The sequence below is a fragment of the Neophocaena asiaeorientalis genome, unplaced genomic scaffold, assembly GCF_003031525.2.
Source record: "Neophocaena asiaeorientalis asiaeorientalis breed wild unplaced genomic scaffold, Neophocaena_asiaeorientalis_V1.1 scaffold91, whole genome shotgun sequence".
Classification (NCBI taxonomy): domain Eukaryota; kingdom Metazoa; phylum Chordata; class Mammalia; order Artiodactyla; family Phocoenidae; genus Neophocaena; species Neophocaena asiaeorientalis.
The window spans coordinates 13,064,727-13,079,439 of record NW_020173198.1 but is presented as its reverse complement, the minus strand read 5'-3'; the positions used below and the strand labels follow the sequence as shown (position 1 = coordinate 13,079,439).

The following is a 14,713-nucleotide window of genomic DNA, read 5'->3' as shown; positions in this document are numbered from 1 at the left end:
TCCCCACACCAAGCAATTCTGCAACACGGGCTGGGTGTACTACAAGGTACCTCAACTCTGAGATTATCTACCTAGAGATCACATCAGATCCCAAAGGTTAAGGGTTCAGTCCCACAAGATTGCCCCATGCCCCACTTTAGATGCAAGTCCAGGTTGTCATGTGTGCTTCTGACTCCTCAGCTCTAAAGTGGAGGTTCCCACAATGCCCTTGTAGGGTTAAATGAATTTGGTAGAGAGCTCACAGAACTCAGGGAAACATTTTAGTTACTAGATCATCGGTTTATTACAAAAGGATATAACTCAGGAACAGCCAGACGAACAGATGCATAGGGCAATCTACAGCTATACTACCCTGAACCCGCCTAATCTCATCTGATCTTGGAATTTACAAAAGGTCAGGCTGGTTAGTACTTGGATGAGAGAGGCACAGGGCATGGTGTGTGGGAAGGGGCAGAGCGTCCATGCTCTCTCCAGATGTGCCACTTCCAGCACCATCACCCTGGAAGCTCCAGGAATCCCATCCTTCGGATTTTTATGGAAACTTTGTTACGTGGCATGATTGCTTAAATCATCATTTGCTGGTGATTAATTCAATTTCCAGCCTCTTGGCCCTCCCCTGAGGATGGGCAATGGGCCTGAAAGTTCCAACCCTCTAATCTGGTTCCATTAACATAAATTCAGGTGTGGTAGAAAGGGGTTTCTTAGGAATAACAAAAGGCATCCTCATCTCTCTTCCCGTTTAGGAAATTCCAAGGGTTTTAAGAACTCTGCCAGGGACAGGGATGAGACCAAATACATATTTCTTATTATGAATCGCAATATCACAGAGTTGTACCAAATTCTAACATTTGGTATTACTCTTTTCCATTTTAGCCATTTGGGTGAGTGACAGATGGCATCTCATTGTAGTTTTAATTTGCACTTGCATGTTGGCTGTGATGATGAGCATTTTTCATGTGTTTGTTGGCCATATATTTTCTTTTGCTAAGTGTCTGTTCAAATATTTTCCCCATCTTTTTCATTAGCCTTTTAAAAATTGAGTTGTAAGAGTTCTTTACATACTCTGGACACAAGCCTTTTATGTGATAAATGTGTTGTCAATATATCCTTCCCCCCTGTGGCTTGCCTACCATTTTCTTAGCGATGTCTTTTGAAGAGCAGAAGCTTTTATAAAGTCCAATTTGGCAATATTTTATGGCTCATGTTTTCTGTGTTTGCTGAGCAGCTGGAATTTGTAAACTTTTGTCTTTTACCAAATATGGGAAGTGGTTGGCTTTAGTTTCTCCACATAATTTTCTGCTCCATGATTCCTTTCTTTTGGGGGACTCATACTAGCTGTATATTAGACATTTTGACATTGTCCCAAAGGCCCCTGAGGCTTAATTTTTTTCCAACCCCTTTTCTCTTTCTCTTTAAACTGGTTGGTGTCTATTCCTCTATCTTCATGTTCACCCATCCCCATTGTGATATTAAACCCATCCAGGGGATTTTTCAAGTTCAGATATTGTATTTTTCAGTTCTGAAATTTCCATTTGATTGTTATTATTATTGTGTGTTTTTTTTTGCGGTGGTTCGCGGGCCTCTCACTGTTGTGGCCTCTCCCATTGCAGAGCACAGGCTCCGGACGCGCAGGCTCAGCGGCCATGGCTCACGGGCCCAGCCGCTCCACGGCATGTGGGATCTTCCCGGACCGGGGCACGAACCCGTGTCCCCTGCATCGGCAGGCGGACTCCCAACCACTGCGCCACCAGGGAAGCCCATCCATTTGATTATTTTTATACATTCTATTTCTCATGTGAGAGATCCTTTATATTCATTCATTTAAAGCATGTTTTTTAACTTTATCTCATTGAGCATTGTTATCATAGCTGCTTTACTACCCTAGTGTGATAATTCCAACATCTGGGGTATCTTGAGGTTGACTGTCTTTTCCTTTGTGAGTGAATCAAATTTTCTTTTGTTTTTTTTGTACATCAAGTGATTTGGATTGTATCCTGGGAATCGTGCACGTCATATTGTGGAGAATTGGAATTCTGTTATACTCCCCTGAATGTTGAGGTTTTTGCTTTAGCAGGAAGTTAACTTGATTACTTAAGTTGTAAGTTCTCTGTTGCTTGCCTTAAGCAGTAGTTCAAATCTCAGTTCAATTCTTTAAGCTTTTGCTGCTCTATCCTGCTCATGTACACTTAGAGGTAAGCCAGAGATTTGTGTGAAGTTCACATAGAAAATCAGGGGATTTCCATTCCCACCTCTCTGGGATTCCTCACTCTCCAGTGACCTGGGCTTCTTCCCTGGCTTCTCTGGGCAAAGAGATGGTGGGTTTTGGGGAAACACTTTATCCATCCCAGTTGTGTTGCTCTACAACTGTGGTTTGCTCTCAGGACAAAGTGGAACAGAGAGAGGGGAAGTTTCGAGCTCCTGGTTTTTGTTCACTCTCCAAATCACCAAGTAGGCTTTTTGAGTCTATAGTTATCTGCAGCAGTGCTGGTCTGCAGGGGAAAAGCACTCAGCGCCGAGTGGAGCCCATTCCTTTTTCTGTTTACTCAGTGTGCACCAGTTTCAACTTTTCAGAAAGATTCCCCTTCACTCCTTCCATGGCTTCCATCTTTCTCTTCTAGTGCTGAAACGAAGATGTTCCCTAAAGGTCTATTTCAAGGTTCTGTCCTTAGGTCTCTTCCAGTGCTGCTAAATTTTCTCAGGAATCTCATTCATTCACGTAGTCTCTCTGGGTATCACTTCCAAGGTGTATTTTTCACTTCTGAGTCCCACACTTGTATTTCCAGCCATCTCCTTTATATATTCCCATATAACCTTTAGTCTAAAATCAGTCCCTTCTCTGGGCTCACCTGCTTTGGTTACTGGCACAGCATTCATTCAGTGAGCAGGGCTTAGAATTACTAAGAGTCAAGAACACTTCTCTCTTTATCCCCAATTTCTTCACTGTGAGTGGAGAACCAAAGATAACACTGATGCTGTTATTTACTGACCTGTTGACAATACCTAACTTTGAGGACGATTCCCAAAGAACTACCACAAGGCTTAGGAATGTGGCCTCTTTCCCTTCCCTGTATTGTGTTAATGTTGATAATTAGTATTGCTATCTATCTTTACTTATTTATTCCACATTCATGGTATAAGTATTCATTGAGCAGCTCCTCTGTCCCAGGCAGGGTTCTAGGCATTGGGAAGAATGGCCGATGAGACAGACAAGGTCCCTGCTGTTCCGAAGCTTGCATTCGGGGGTGGGCGTGGGGGGGGATATAAAGATCAAGAAAAACAAGTAAATTTCTTAGTGACATGCTATGAAGAAAGTAAACAAGGGAGTGGGGAGGTGATGCCTGGGGCTGAGGAACATAACCACAGACAGGTGGGGAAGGATACTCTGAGGAATTCTGAGCTGAGGTCAAAATGATAGGAAGCCAATTCCCATCAGAGGAAACAGGAAGTGCACAGGGCAGTGGGACGGTCAGCAAGGGCAGGGTGGCAGAGCCGATGCTGAGAGACACGGGCGGGGCTGGGGCAGAGTGGGCGGGGCCTGGGAGGTCGTAGGAAGGAGTCTGGACTTTGTTGTAAGTGAGATGCAAAGCCCCATTAATGAAGAAAATTACTTTTTAAAGACAAATATCAGAACAGAATAATAAAAGGTAACTTGTGAATATTCACATTCAATACAATTTATTTACATAGGTTTTTTACTTACATTGTTGTTTTAGGTGTTATCTAAAGAAAAAAACCAATCTGTATATATTTGTGTGTGTATGTGTATAGTCACTAACGTTAAAATAAAAAAAAGGAAATAAAATACATTGAAGGCAAAAGATAATTTAGTCAGTAAAATGTTTTCTAGAAAGATGCTGGAAATCATTTATTATTCCAAGAAAAAAATCCTCCATTGTGCCTATATATAAATATACCTAAGAGCTCTCCAATGGTGTAAGACAGTATTTTATGAAATTATTAAAAAGATCAGTATTACCTGTCAAGTACTATCTCTTGCACGTGCAACCAAAACTGCTAAGGTTATCTGAACAAGAAATCCCTGGTGTCTATTACAGAGAGCTTTTAATAGAACTTGCCTTGACAATTTATTCCTAAATCTTCTTTTTTCCCCTTAGCTCAATACTATATTGCTACTTAATTTCATGACTGCACAAAACTGTTTTAGACACTACTTGGGGAATAAGTATTAAGAGTTCAAGTAAATGCAAATGATGTTTTTGCTACCTTTTCTCAAAAGATTTCACATTAGAAGACAGGCTATAATATTAAACTGTATTATGTGTATGTAGATTCTACAGTTATATGTAACTCAGTATCTTTTGCAGGTACATACGGTAAATGGTCCTAGTGTTTTTTTGTTTATTTTTTATAGTGCTGCTATGAACATAGGGGTGCATGTACCTTTTCTGTTTTTAATAGATCTTTACTGGAGTATAATTGCTTCACTATACTGTGTTAGTTTCTGTTGCACGAGGCTTATCAGCCATATGCACACACGTGTTCCCATACCCCCTCCCTTTTGAGCCTCCCTCCCACCCTCCCTATCCCACCTCCCTAAGTCATCACAAAGCACCGAGCCGATCTCCCTGTGCTATGCTGCTGCTTCCCACCAGCCAACTATTTTACATTGGGTAGTGCATATATGTCGATGCTACTCTCACTTCACCCCAGCTTTGCCCTCCCACCCCATGTCAAGTTCATTTTCTATGTCTACCTCCTTATTCCTGCCCTGCAACTACGTTCATCAGTACCTTTTTTTTTTAGATTCCATATAAATAAATAAATATATATATATATATATACTTTTAATAGAACTGTTAGCGTAGCTCTATTTTTAGTTTTTTAAGGAACCTCCATACTGTAATTTTTATTGGAGTCTAGTTGATTTGCAGTGTTGTGTTAGTTTCTGCTGTACAGCAAAGTGAATCAGTTATAGATATACATATATCCACTCTTTTTTAGATTATTTTCCCAGTCCTAGTGTCATCAGTCAGGCTTAAAACTAGTGTTTGCTTCATAACCCTCTCTTAGGGACTGACTAACTAGCAATGCTGAAAAATCAAAATATTATGAAATGTTCTGTTTGTTAGTGCCATGAAGTTTACATTTTCCCCCCCTGTTCTCCAACTTGAGGGGAAACATGACTGAAGACTTGAGATAAACTTACTCATTGTAAAAACCAAATGCAGTTAGATGATCATCTCCCCACCTGCTATCCACAAACCCACCCTTGAGTCCTGACAGTCCAGTTCTAGATCACTTTAAATAAGCTTCCTCCATTAGCAGCCCCTTATTTTTTTCCCAATTAAAATGATTAATTGGAGGGGGGGAGCATTAGGTGGCCCTCTCTGCCCTGAGAGAGATGCTGGCTTCCTACCTGCTGGGGTGAAAACTATAAACAAGGAAGGAAGCTTCATCTGATGAAGTGTTTACTGTTGTGGCCAGAGCTGTGTCCTGCGGCCCATTACGGTTCAATTCAGCTTTTCAATCTCCTCCAGTGAAAATTCTCTGCCTGGAACGACCTGCTCCTTGGACAGGCTTTTGCCACCGTGAACCTGGTGTCAGAGAAGGGGCTTCTGGGCCTTGCCTAGGCTTTACAAACGCTGGGATGAAGTCCCAGGGCCTCCAGCTAACTGGGTGCCGTGTTGGCAAGAGCGGGTACGAACCTCTCACCTGTGAAAAACGTTTTCCGGGAAAGAGGATAATGTCAGGGAGCGTAGGCTCAACAGCTGGACTGTTTGTATCTCAATCCTTCGCTCCTCACTGATGAGGTGGGTGACCTTGGCCAAGCGGCCCCACCTCTCTGAGCCAAAGGACTTAAAACAGTACTTAGCACCTAACAAACATTCGAAACCATAGCACTTATGATCATGGTGTGTTTTATTGTTTATCTCAGTATAAGGCACTTTAAAAAAAATATGTCTTTTTTTTTTTTTTTAAAGAAAAAGGACTCATAAGTGAACGCATTGGTAATTATTATCAGAATGATACACTATCATTTCCTAACTGCTTTCTGAACCTATCACCATTGGGGAATACTGCTGTTTGGTTACTTTAAAAATGGTGAGAATTTCATAGGATTCCCTATTCGTAGCATATTCTTGCTGTGTTTTGAATCAATTATCTTCCTTATTAGGTTTTTGGAGAAGGAGATTTAGAAGTTTCATTTCAATTACTTTTAATTATTCCCATATCCTTCCCCAAACCCAAGTGCCACAGTCTAGAGCATTTTGCACAGGTGACGTGACAAAGAGAGCTCCAGTCCGCGGTGATTAAACTCTCCCCGTTTCCCCCAGGAGACCCACATCCACACTGATGGTCCTGGTTCACACTGCTCACGTCCGATTCTGAAGTTACCACATCCCAGGCCTCAAACGCATGGCTTATTCGTTACGCCTCTTACTGAATTCCCCTTCTTGATCTCTTCTATCCCCATCTGTTGCAAAGAAAGAGGAATGCGAAGCAAGAATGCAGCAGAACTCTAAAACAGGAGCATTCTGATTTTGAAAATTTTTAATTTCTTGCCACATTAACAATGAGCTATGGTGTGTCACCGATCTGTAGTAAAATTAACTTCTTGTCTTTTGTTCCTTATGAATTTATATATCCAGTTATCTTTCTATTTAATTTCACATGGTTTTGCTACACTGACTGAAGCTTTTTAACATGAAAGTCTTTTAATTTAATGGACTTTGCAGTTCATTTGCAACCAGTTTTTTGTGTTTTTGTTTTGTTTTGTTAGAATGACTGAATGCTACTGCATAACGCTGTGAAGTTTTCCTGGCAGGATGGCGAGTACCCAGGCTCCCTGTCCACCAGGATGACTGCTGGAAAAGGTGACATGGATAAAATTACGCAGTGGTCAGGAGCCGCAGAGAAGCTGCAGCGAGGTAGATTCAACAAAGACAATGCTGATTTTAACCCATCCACGCTCCTTGGTCAAGGGATCCTGCACCAGCGCATCTAATCAAAATTGGTGCCAATTTAGATAACGTGGCTGAAAGCACTGTTTTTGCCCCACAGGAATTTCTGCTTGGTTTCTGAAGAACTCTGCATCAATTCCCATGTTTTCTGTCAAAGTAGACAGAGCTAAGAGTCTCATAAACGGAGGATGATTCCGATCACACGAGAACATCCACCTGCGGAGGGAGCTGCTGCAGCAGCGCATGCAAACGTGAGTGAATCAGACGTGCTTGCCTATGACTGCAGAGGCGGTCTTTTAGGGCTTCGGTTCTAGTCTCCGGGATGAGGTTTTTGAATATGGACGATTTATGTGCAAAGGTGACTTTTCTAGCCGCCATGAAGGTAAACTCGAGCTTTGACTTGTATCCGCTTCATCATCGGCCATAACAGATGTCCCAGACTTTAATAGTAAATGTTGGCTACTCAGCTCCTCAGCCAGATGAGTTTCTGGCTCTGGTAACGGAACACAATTATTTGTTTTGTTAGGAAGGAAAGGAGATGATCTTCGTTTTGCCTAGCATTTGGGGAGTTGTGACCACGGTTTACTATAATCAGATGAATTTTGTTCAAAGAATCATCAGAGATCACACTTGGATATCAGGGTGTGACTGAGATCGACAGGTTGACATTTACCATACGATGCCAGAAAACCATCTGATTCAGAGCAGAGTTGAGAGACACATCATTAGGAGAACTTATTCAATCACCCATGCAGAGAGATTCTAATAATATCATTTATTCTTTCATTCCCAGGCTCCTCCCCTCTCTTTTGCATAGGGAGGGCAGTTCTATTTTAAGTATCATTTACGACAGGGCCTAGCTCTCTGACTGAAGCGCAAGGACATAAACTCACAAATCTGCCTGGTACACTTTTTTATTTCAATATGGGGTTGTGTGCAGCTACTGTTCTTCCAAAATGAAAAAACAGTAGAAGTGAAAAGTGAATAAATCATAATCGGCAATCATTTTTTCTTCAACAAATCCATCAGATCGTCTTCTATTCCCTTCTCACTCAGCTCATCTAAACTGTAGTATCGATGGACGATCTTCTCAGCGGTGACCACCACGACTCGGAGCCCGTGGGTGTCTTTGCCCAGCTGGCATCCGATGGCAGATGATACCACCATGTCGAGGTCCTGGTAGGTGCCCCCGGCATTTCTGTGGTAGTGGCCTGAGAACACAGCTTTGATACCTGCAGGGAAGGGAAAAAACATTAGGGGGCCAAGGATTTCCATTTAGGTAACTTGGGGGTTCCAGTGGTTTCTTCTGTGAAGAACACATATTATTATAGTAAATGCATAATATTATTCAGCATATGATAAATAAGGAGGCAGCATACGTGACATCCACAATCTTTTCGAGGATAACTCATATATATATAATACATTATTAACCTGTTTCTTGTAACTCATACAGGAAAGTACTAGGGGACAAGGAGAGAAGGGAGAAAAGGTGAATGACCTTGGGAGAGATGAAGGAAATATTTTGAGGCCTATATAACAGCCATAGAGTAGAAGGTACATGTCTATGAAAAATAATGTTTATCAGAAATATAGATCAATGGAACAGGATAGAAAGCCCAGAGATAAACCCACACACATATGGTCACCTTATCTTTCATAAAGGCATAAAAGAAGGTTCTGAAGAACCTAGGGGCAGGACAGCAATAAAGACGCAGACACAGAGAATGGACTTGAGGACACGGGGAGGGGGAAGGGTAAGCTGGGATGAAGTGAGAGAGTGGCATGGACTTATATACACTACCAAATGTAAAATAGATAGCTAGTGGGAAGCAGCCGCATAGCACAGGGAGATCAGCTCGGTGCTTTGTGTCCACCTAGAGGGGTGGGATAGAGAGGGTGGGAGGGAGACGCAAGAGGGAGGAGATATGGGAACGTATGTATACGTATAGCTGATTCACATTGTGATACAGCAGAAATTAACACACCATTGTGAAGCAATTATACTCCAGTAAAGATGCTAAAAAAATAAATAAAGGAATAGCTGGATGGAAGGAGAAAAAGGTTTGAAATAGGAGAAGGGATAAGGAGGTGGACTTGTCCCTCTCTTTTAAACAGATACTTTTTACTCATTAATTCCTTCATATTTCTCAGGAATCCCTGAGTCCAGGAGCCAAAGACAGGGCCAGTGAAATAAGAAAACGTGAAGACATGTATGCAGCAAGGAGAAGGTACACGTTCCACACCACGAGAGAACAAGCTATTTACAAGCACTCCTTCAAATCTCTATAATTGACACCCAATTCAAATTCCCACTGTTATTCACTGTTCATAGGGTACAGCTTTATTTTGGAAGCTGCCGTGTTCTCATTGTGAAAACGGAGATGGGATTTAATAGGCAACATCTTCTCTGTTTTAAATGTCCTTCTGGTATTTTGCATGTGTAAAGCTGTTCTTACCCCCATCCAGGAGTCCTGACTCTAGGAGAAGCTGTTTTAACTTATCATTGGTTGCTTAGTGTCGCAGAGATCAGCCACCCAGGACTGGACTTGCTGGTTAGCCAACAGGCATCTAAAGGACTTTTGGTGTATCTTATTCATCTTAGGACGTGGAAAGTACACCTCAAAGAATTTTTAAAAGTGTAAATCATATACTATGGTATATGTAATCATTTGTTGTCTAGCATCAAGATTACTGACAGCTATATTAAAATCTTTTTGAAAAAAAATGTTTATGGAGTTCTAGTCAAGATAGCACAGCATGGTCAACATTTAATGTACCTCCTCCTCTCCAAACTTAGATCTATGATGGATAAAATATTTTTTAAAAACCCAAAGGACAGAGATAGCTTCAATACCAAAATAAATAGCTCTATGGACCAGGAAAAAAGCAGGAAGGCAGAGTAATGAGTGGGAGTTGAGCTCTTACAAGATAATCAAGATTGAAAGCACTTTCTCTGAGATGAGGCAATAAAGGCTGGCTCCCGGCTGGAAACAGGGGTGGTGTTAATAATACCTCCGTTTATGGAAGGAGACTGAAGAAAACCACCACTGCCCTGTTCCAGGGTGGTGGTGGGCTGGTACACCCTGGTACAAGCACTCCAGAAAAAAAAAAAAAGGACCTGATTTGTAATGTTTACTCATTTCCATGGAGTTAACATTCTCACGATGGCCGATTTCAAATGACCAACGTGATGTCACTGAACCAGAGTGGTCAAGAGATGCCCAGGAGCACACCCACCACCACGGAGTGTTCCCAACACACATACGAGAGCTGTACGCAGCCAAAGAGCAGGGGTGAGAATAATACGGAGCAAGATAATTAGAAAATGGTTAAGTGTCGAGTATGAGTATTTATTACCTTTGCGTCTTAATATAATTTACTTAATGATGAGTTTGTATAATTAAATTCTAACAATGGCTGTTTAACAACCAACTCACACAATTCTCTAACACTTAATCATTGGTTTTCATGTGTTGGTAGGAGCTGTCTCCAGCACAGCACTGGGTGAAGGCTTATAGCAACCCACGGGTCTAGGGAGGAAGGACAGACACAGGTTCAAGTCATGAAACTGAAACACGGTTTCGCAGGATGACTGGAGGGCTAGGACTCTAAAGCACTATCGTGAGGCCTGGTCCCCGATGGGGGCCGAAACCCCTGCACAGGGAGAAGTCGGTCAAGAGGAAAATTGAGGGAAAAACCACCGCCTCCCCCGCTGCAAATACCCCTTACCCAAACTGAACCTGAAATAAAAAATTCCACCATCCGTGAAAATTTCATGCTAAGTAAGACAGTCTTCAAACTCTTCAATCAGGAATATGAATTCACTTCAGGGGAAATCAATGATATAAACTGTCTGAGAAATACTTAAAATAAATGTTTAGGATATCAAACGTACTCAATAAAGGACAAATATCCATTAAAAAGAACAAGATGTTGTGAAACGAAACGGGCATGAATTGAATGAGAAGGGTTGGTAATGGAAATTTAGAAATGGTGGACATAAAACCTATGAATTAAAATTTTAAAACAAAACCCTCAATAAATGGGATAAATTCTAGACTAGACACGAATCAGACAGGGAATTAGTGAATGAAAAGGTAGAAATGTGGAGCTGAATCAGAAAACACAGACACCCAGACGTAAGCAATAAGAATGAGAAGTTCAAAGAACCCAAAGGATGGGTTATTTGGAATTTTCCAGAAAGGAGGAATATATGGGTCTTCAAATGAAAAGTACTAATAGGATAAATAAAAATCAATTTATACTGACATATGCCATGGTAAAATTATGGAGCATCAGAAAGAAAAGTCTTAAAAAGATATCATGGTGGGACTTCCCTGGTGGTGCAGTGGTTAAGAATCTGCCTGCCAATGCAGGGGACACGGGTTCAAGCCCTGGTCTGGGAAGATCCCACATGCCGCGGAGCAGCTGGGCCCGTGAGCCACAGCTGCTGAGCCTGCGTTCCAGAGCCCACGAGCCACAGCTGCTGAGCACGTGTGCCACAACTGCTGAGGCCCGTGCGCCTAGAACCCGTGCTCCGCAGCAGGAGAAGCCACAGCAATGAGAAGCCCGCACACTGCAACGAAGACCCAACACAGCCAAAAAAAAAAAAAAAAAAGATATCATGGCAAAAGTACTATAAAGGGATGACAATTAGACAGGTAGCAGGCATCTCAGCCATAAAAGAATCAGGGAGTAATACTTTCAAAATGCTGAAGGCAAGTACTTGTGAACCTCAAATTTTGTACCTAGCTAAACCATCATTCAAGTTTAAGGGCAAAACAGATACATGTTTGGACATATAAAGACTAAGAGTTTACCACTTCTCGAAACATTATGCCGAGTTAAAGAAGTCAGATGCAGAAGGCCACATATTGTATGGTTCCATTTGTAAGAAATGTCCCGAATGGGCAAATCCATAGCGAAAGAACGTATATTAGTGGTTGCTGGGTGAAGAGGGGAAAGAGAGAGTGAGAATGACTGCTAATGAGCACAGGGTTTCTTTGCAGAATGGTAAAAATGGTCTGGAATTAGACAGTGGCAATGGTTGCACAGTCCTGTGAATATATTAAAGCCACTGAATTTTGGAGTAAATTGTACGGTATGTGAATTATACAGCTCAATAAAAAAAGGTTGTTTTTTTTTTTTAAACCCGTATGGGAAGGGGAGGAGGCTAGAATGATCCATGTGGTAATGGATTAGAGTTGGAGACATCAGTATGAACTTGTGTTTACCTTAACGTGTAAACCCTGCTGACATCTGGAAATATATATAGATGTGTATGTACACAGGTTAGTAGAGAGACACACATTTCTTGCTCTGTCAGGTGCAAGTGCCTAGGAGCAAGGACACATGCTAGCAGGGAGCACACGTAGCAGCCACATCTTGGTTTCTACTTCTATTCTCCAACAAAAGGAACTATGGATCCTTGGAGAAATGGGTGTCTGTAAGACTGGGGCAGGAAATGTATTTAAAAAGCCACGAGTCTATACTAATACAAATAACTGACTAAATATATGTGGGGAAAAGAGACAAACATCCCATACAGAAGACTAACGGATAATTTATGTGGAAATTCCTCCTTTAAGGAGGTGGAGTATAACTCCCTACCCCTTAGGTATGGGTTGTGCATAGCGACTTCCTTCAAAGAGTGAAGAATAAAGAGGGGTTTGTTGTTTTTTTTTTTAAAAAATAACTTTACAGGGGAGAAACTGACGAACATCAACAGTGATGATATGTCAGGTTGATGGTATGTACCTTGATATGACTGGGATTAAAACAGTAATTGACCTGTGTGGTCTTCCTCCCTTAAACCCATAATTCTGGCATGAAAAAGACATCAGACAGATCCCAATAGACATTCTATAAAATACCTGACCAGTACTTCTCAAAACTGTAAAGGTCGTCAAAAATAAGCAAAGTCTAAGAAATGGTCACAGTCAAGAGGCACCCACACCAATGCAATACTGCTCAGCAGTAAAAAGGAATCAACTATTGACACATGCCACATCTTGAGTGGGTATCAAGGAGATTACGCTGATTTTAAAAAGCCAACTCAAAAGGTTCCATACAGTATGATGCCACTTACATAACATTCTTAAAGTGACAAAAATTATATAGTTGCTAGGAGTTAGGGACAGGAATGAAGGGGGCTGGGAGTGGGTGTGGCTACAGGAGGGACCCTCATGGTGAGAGAACTGTTCTGCATTTGACAATGATTCAAAAAAGGTATGAAGGAAATACGATCAAATTGTTTAACCCTTCTTGTTAGTAGGGTTCTGGGAGACTTTGAACGGAGCTCTGGAGACTACAGCCACTCTCCAGCAGCAAGAACTGAGACCCACCTGCGGGCAGGTGTGGGTCTGCCAGCCCTGGACCATGGCTAGGGATGGAAAGGAAGGTGACCCAGGTTTCCCTACTTAAAACAGCCAAGGGTGGAGAGAAACAGCTATTTCCGTCGACTGTTATTAGGATGCAAACAGATACAACTCATTTCAGAGGGTAATTAGGTGCTATTAGGTTCTGACATTTTGCTGTGCGTTCCCCTTGACCCAACACCACCATTTTCATATAAATTTATCCTTCCGAGATACCCAGAGAAGAGCCCACAGATGTAGGTGTGTTTGTGGGGACAAATAAACAGTGCTCACAGAGGCACTGTTTGTAATATTCGTTTATGGGAGACTGGATAAATTATAGTATGCGTACTAAAAAAAAAAAAAAAAGAGGTTGATTTACATGTACCGGCACTGAAAGGCACCCAATATATTATTAAGTATGAACAGCAAGATGTAAAAAGAAGTGTTGTGTGATCCTGCCTTTGTAAAATTAAGATAACGCCCATATAAGAGGGTGTGTGCTTGAGTTTGTACCCCCAGCTGAATGGGGGAGAAACAGACACTAAACTCACACAGGTGATTTCACCACCAGGGTGGTGGGGTGGGATTAGCAAGGGCGGGCATCACTTTCTATGTTTTTATTACTATAATGTTTGCAGTGATCATGCATTGATTTGGCGATCACAAACAAACATCAAGGTGACGTGGACTGGGAAAGAATGATGACAGGAGGGATGGAGGTGCTGCCACACCAGGGCCGGAGCTGTGTGGCTAAAAGCTGCAGCTGGAACCGCTGGGTTGGGTGTATCGCCGTTAAGTTGGGGAAGTGAACAGCTCCTGATCACTCAGGCTGCAGGGCCGTGAAAATGACTGCTTCCTCCACTGCCTTCCTGGGGTTTCCGAGCCTTACGGCCTGTGCCGTCAGACGCCCAAATGGGAGAGTGTGCGACTAGACCCACCTCGGGGACCTGCTAACGGCCGGTCGGAAAGCACTTAGTATTATTATTTGGTTGTATGCTAAATTATGTTTATGAAATTTGGCTCTTTAGGCCTAATTCATAGTTGCAAAATGTACTATTCTGGAAGGAATGTTTGGCAATTTTGAAAGTTGCTCGCATTAGCCGTAATTAGCTGTGAAAACTCATTTATGTTTAGACTTCACGCCGTTATTTGTTGGCATTCGCAGAGACAGGAGTGTTAACGGGGACTGTGCAAGTGACTGGCAGACCTTTCAGAAGGGGTCTCAGTGGACTGTGGAGAGCTGGGCTTCTCTGCCATCAGCGTGTCCCATCCATTTCCCGTCCCAGGTCCCCGGGGGCTCATCATTTACTGATAATGTCCCAAGTCACAGAAATGTGACCAAATGAGGATTTTTAGATGAGCAAAGAAGCCTAAAGAGGACTAGAAATAAAGATGAAAGAGCTGTCGGCAAGCAGAGCTGTTGTGTTC

At 42.1% G+C, this 14,713-nt stretch overlaps 1 protein-coding gene across 2 annotated transcripts in view; it reads right to left on the bottom strand.

Annotated features, from left to right (window-relative positions):
* Positions 1–7,679: 7,679 nt before the first annotated feature.
* The window catches only part of CPPED1 (calcineurin like phosphoesterase domain containing 1), a 107,697-nt gene continuing 100,663 nt past the window's right edge, over positions 7,680–14,713 (bottom strand). For both annotated transcript variants that reach the window (XM_024744481.1, XM_024744482.1), the window contains one exon: positions 7,680–8,155. In XM_024744481.1, the coding sequence (XP_024600249.1) occupies positions 7,926–8,155 (230 nt within the window). In that variant the 3' untranslated portion in view covers positions 7,680–7,925. The remainder of the gene's footprint in view (positions 8,156–14,713) is intronic.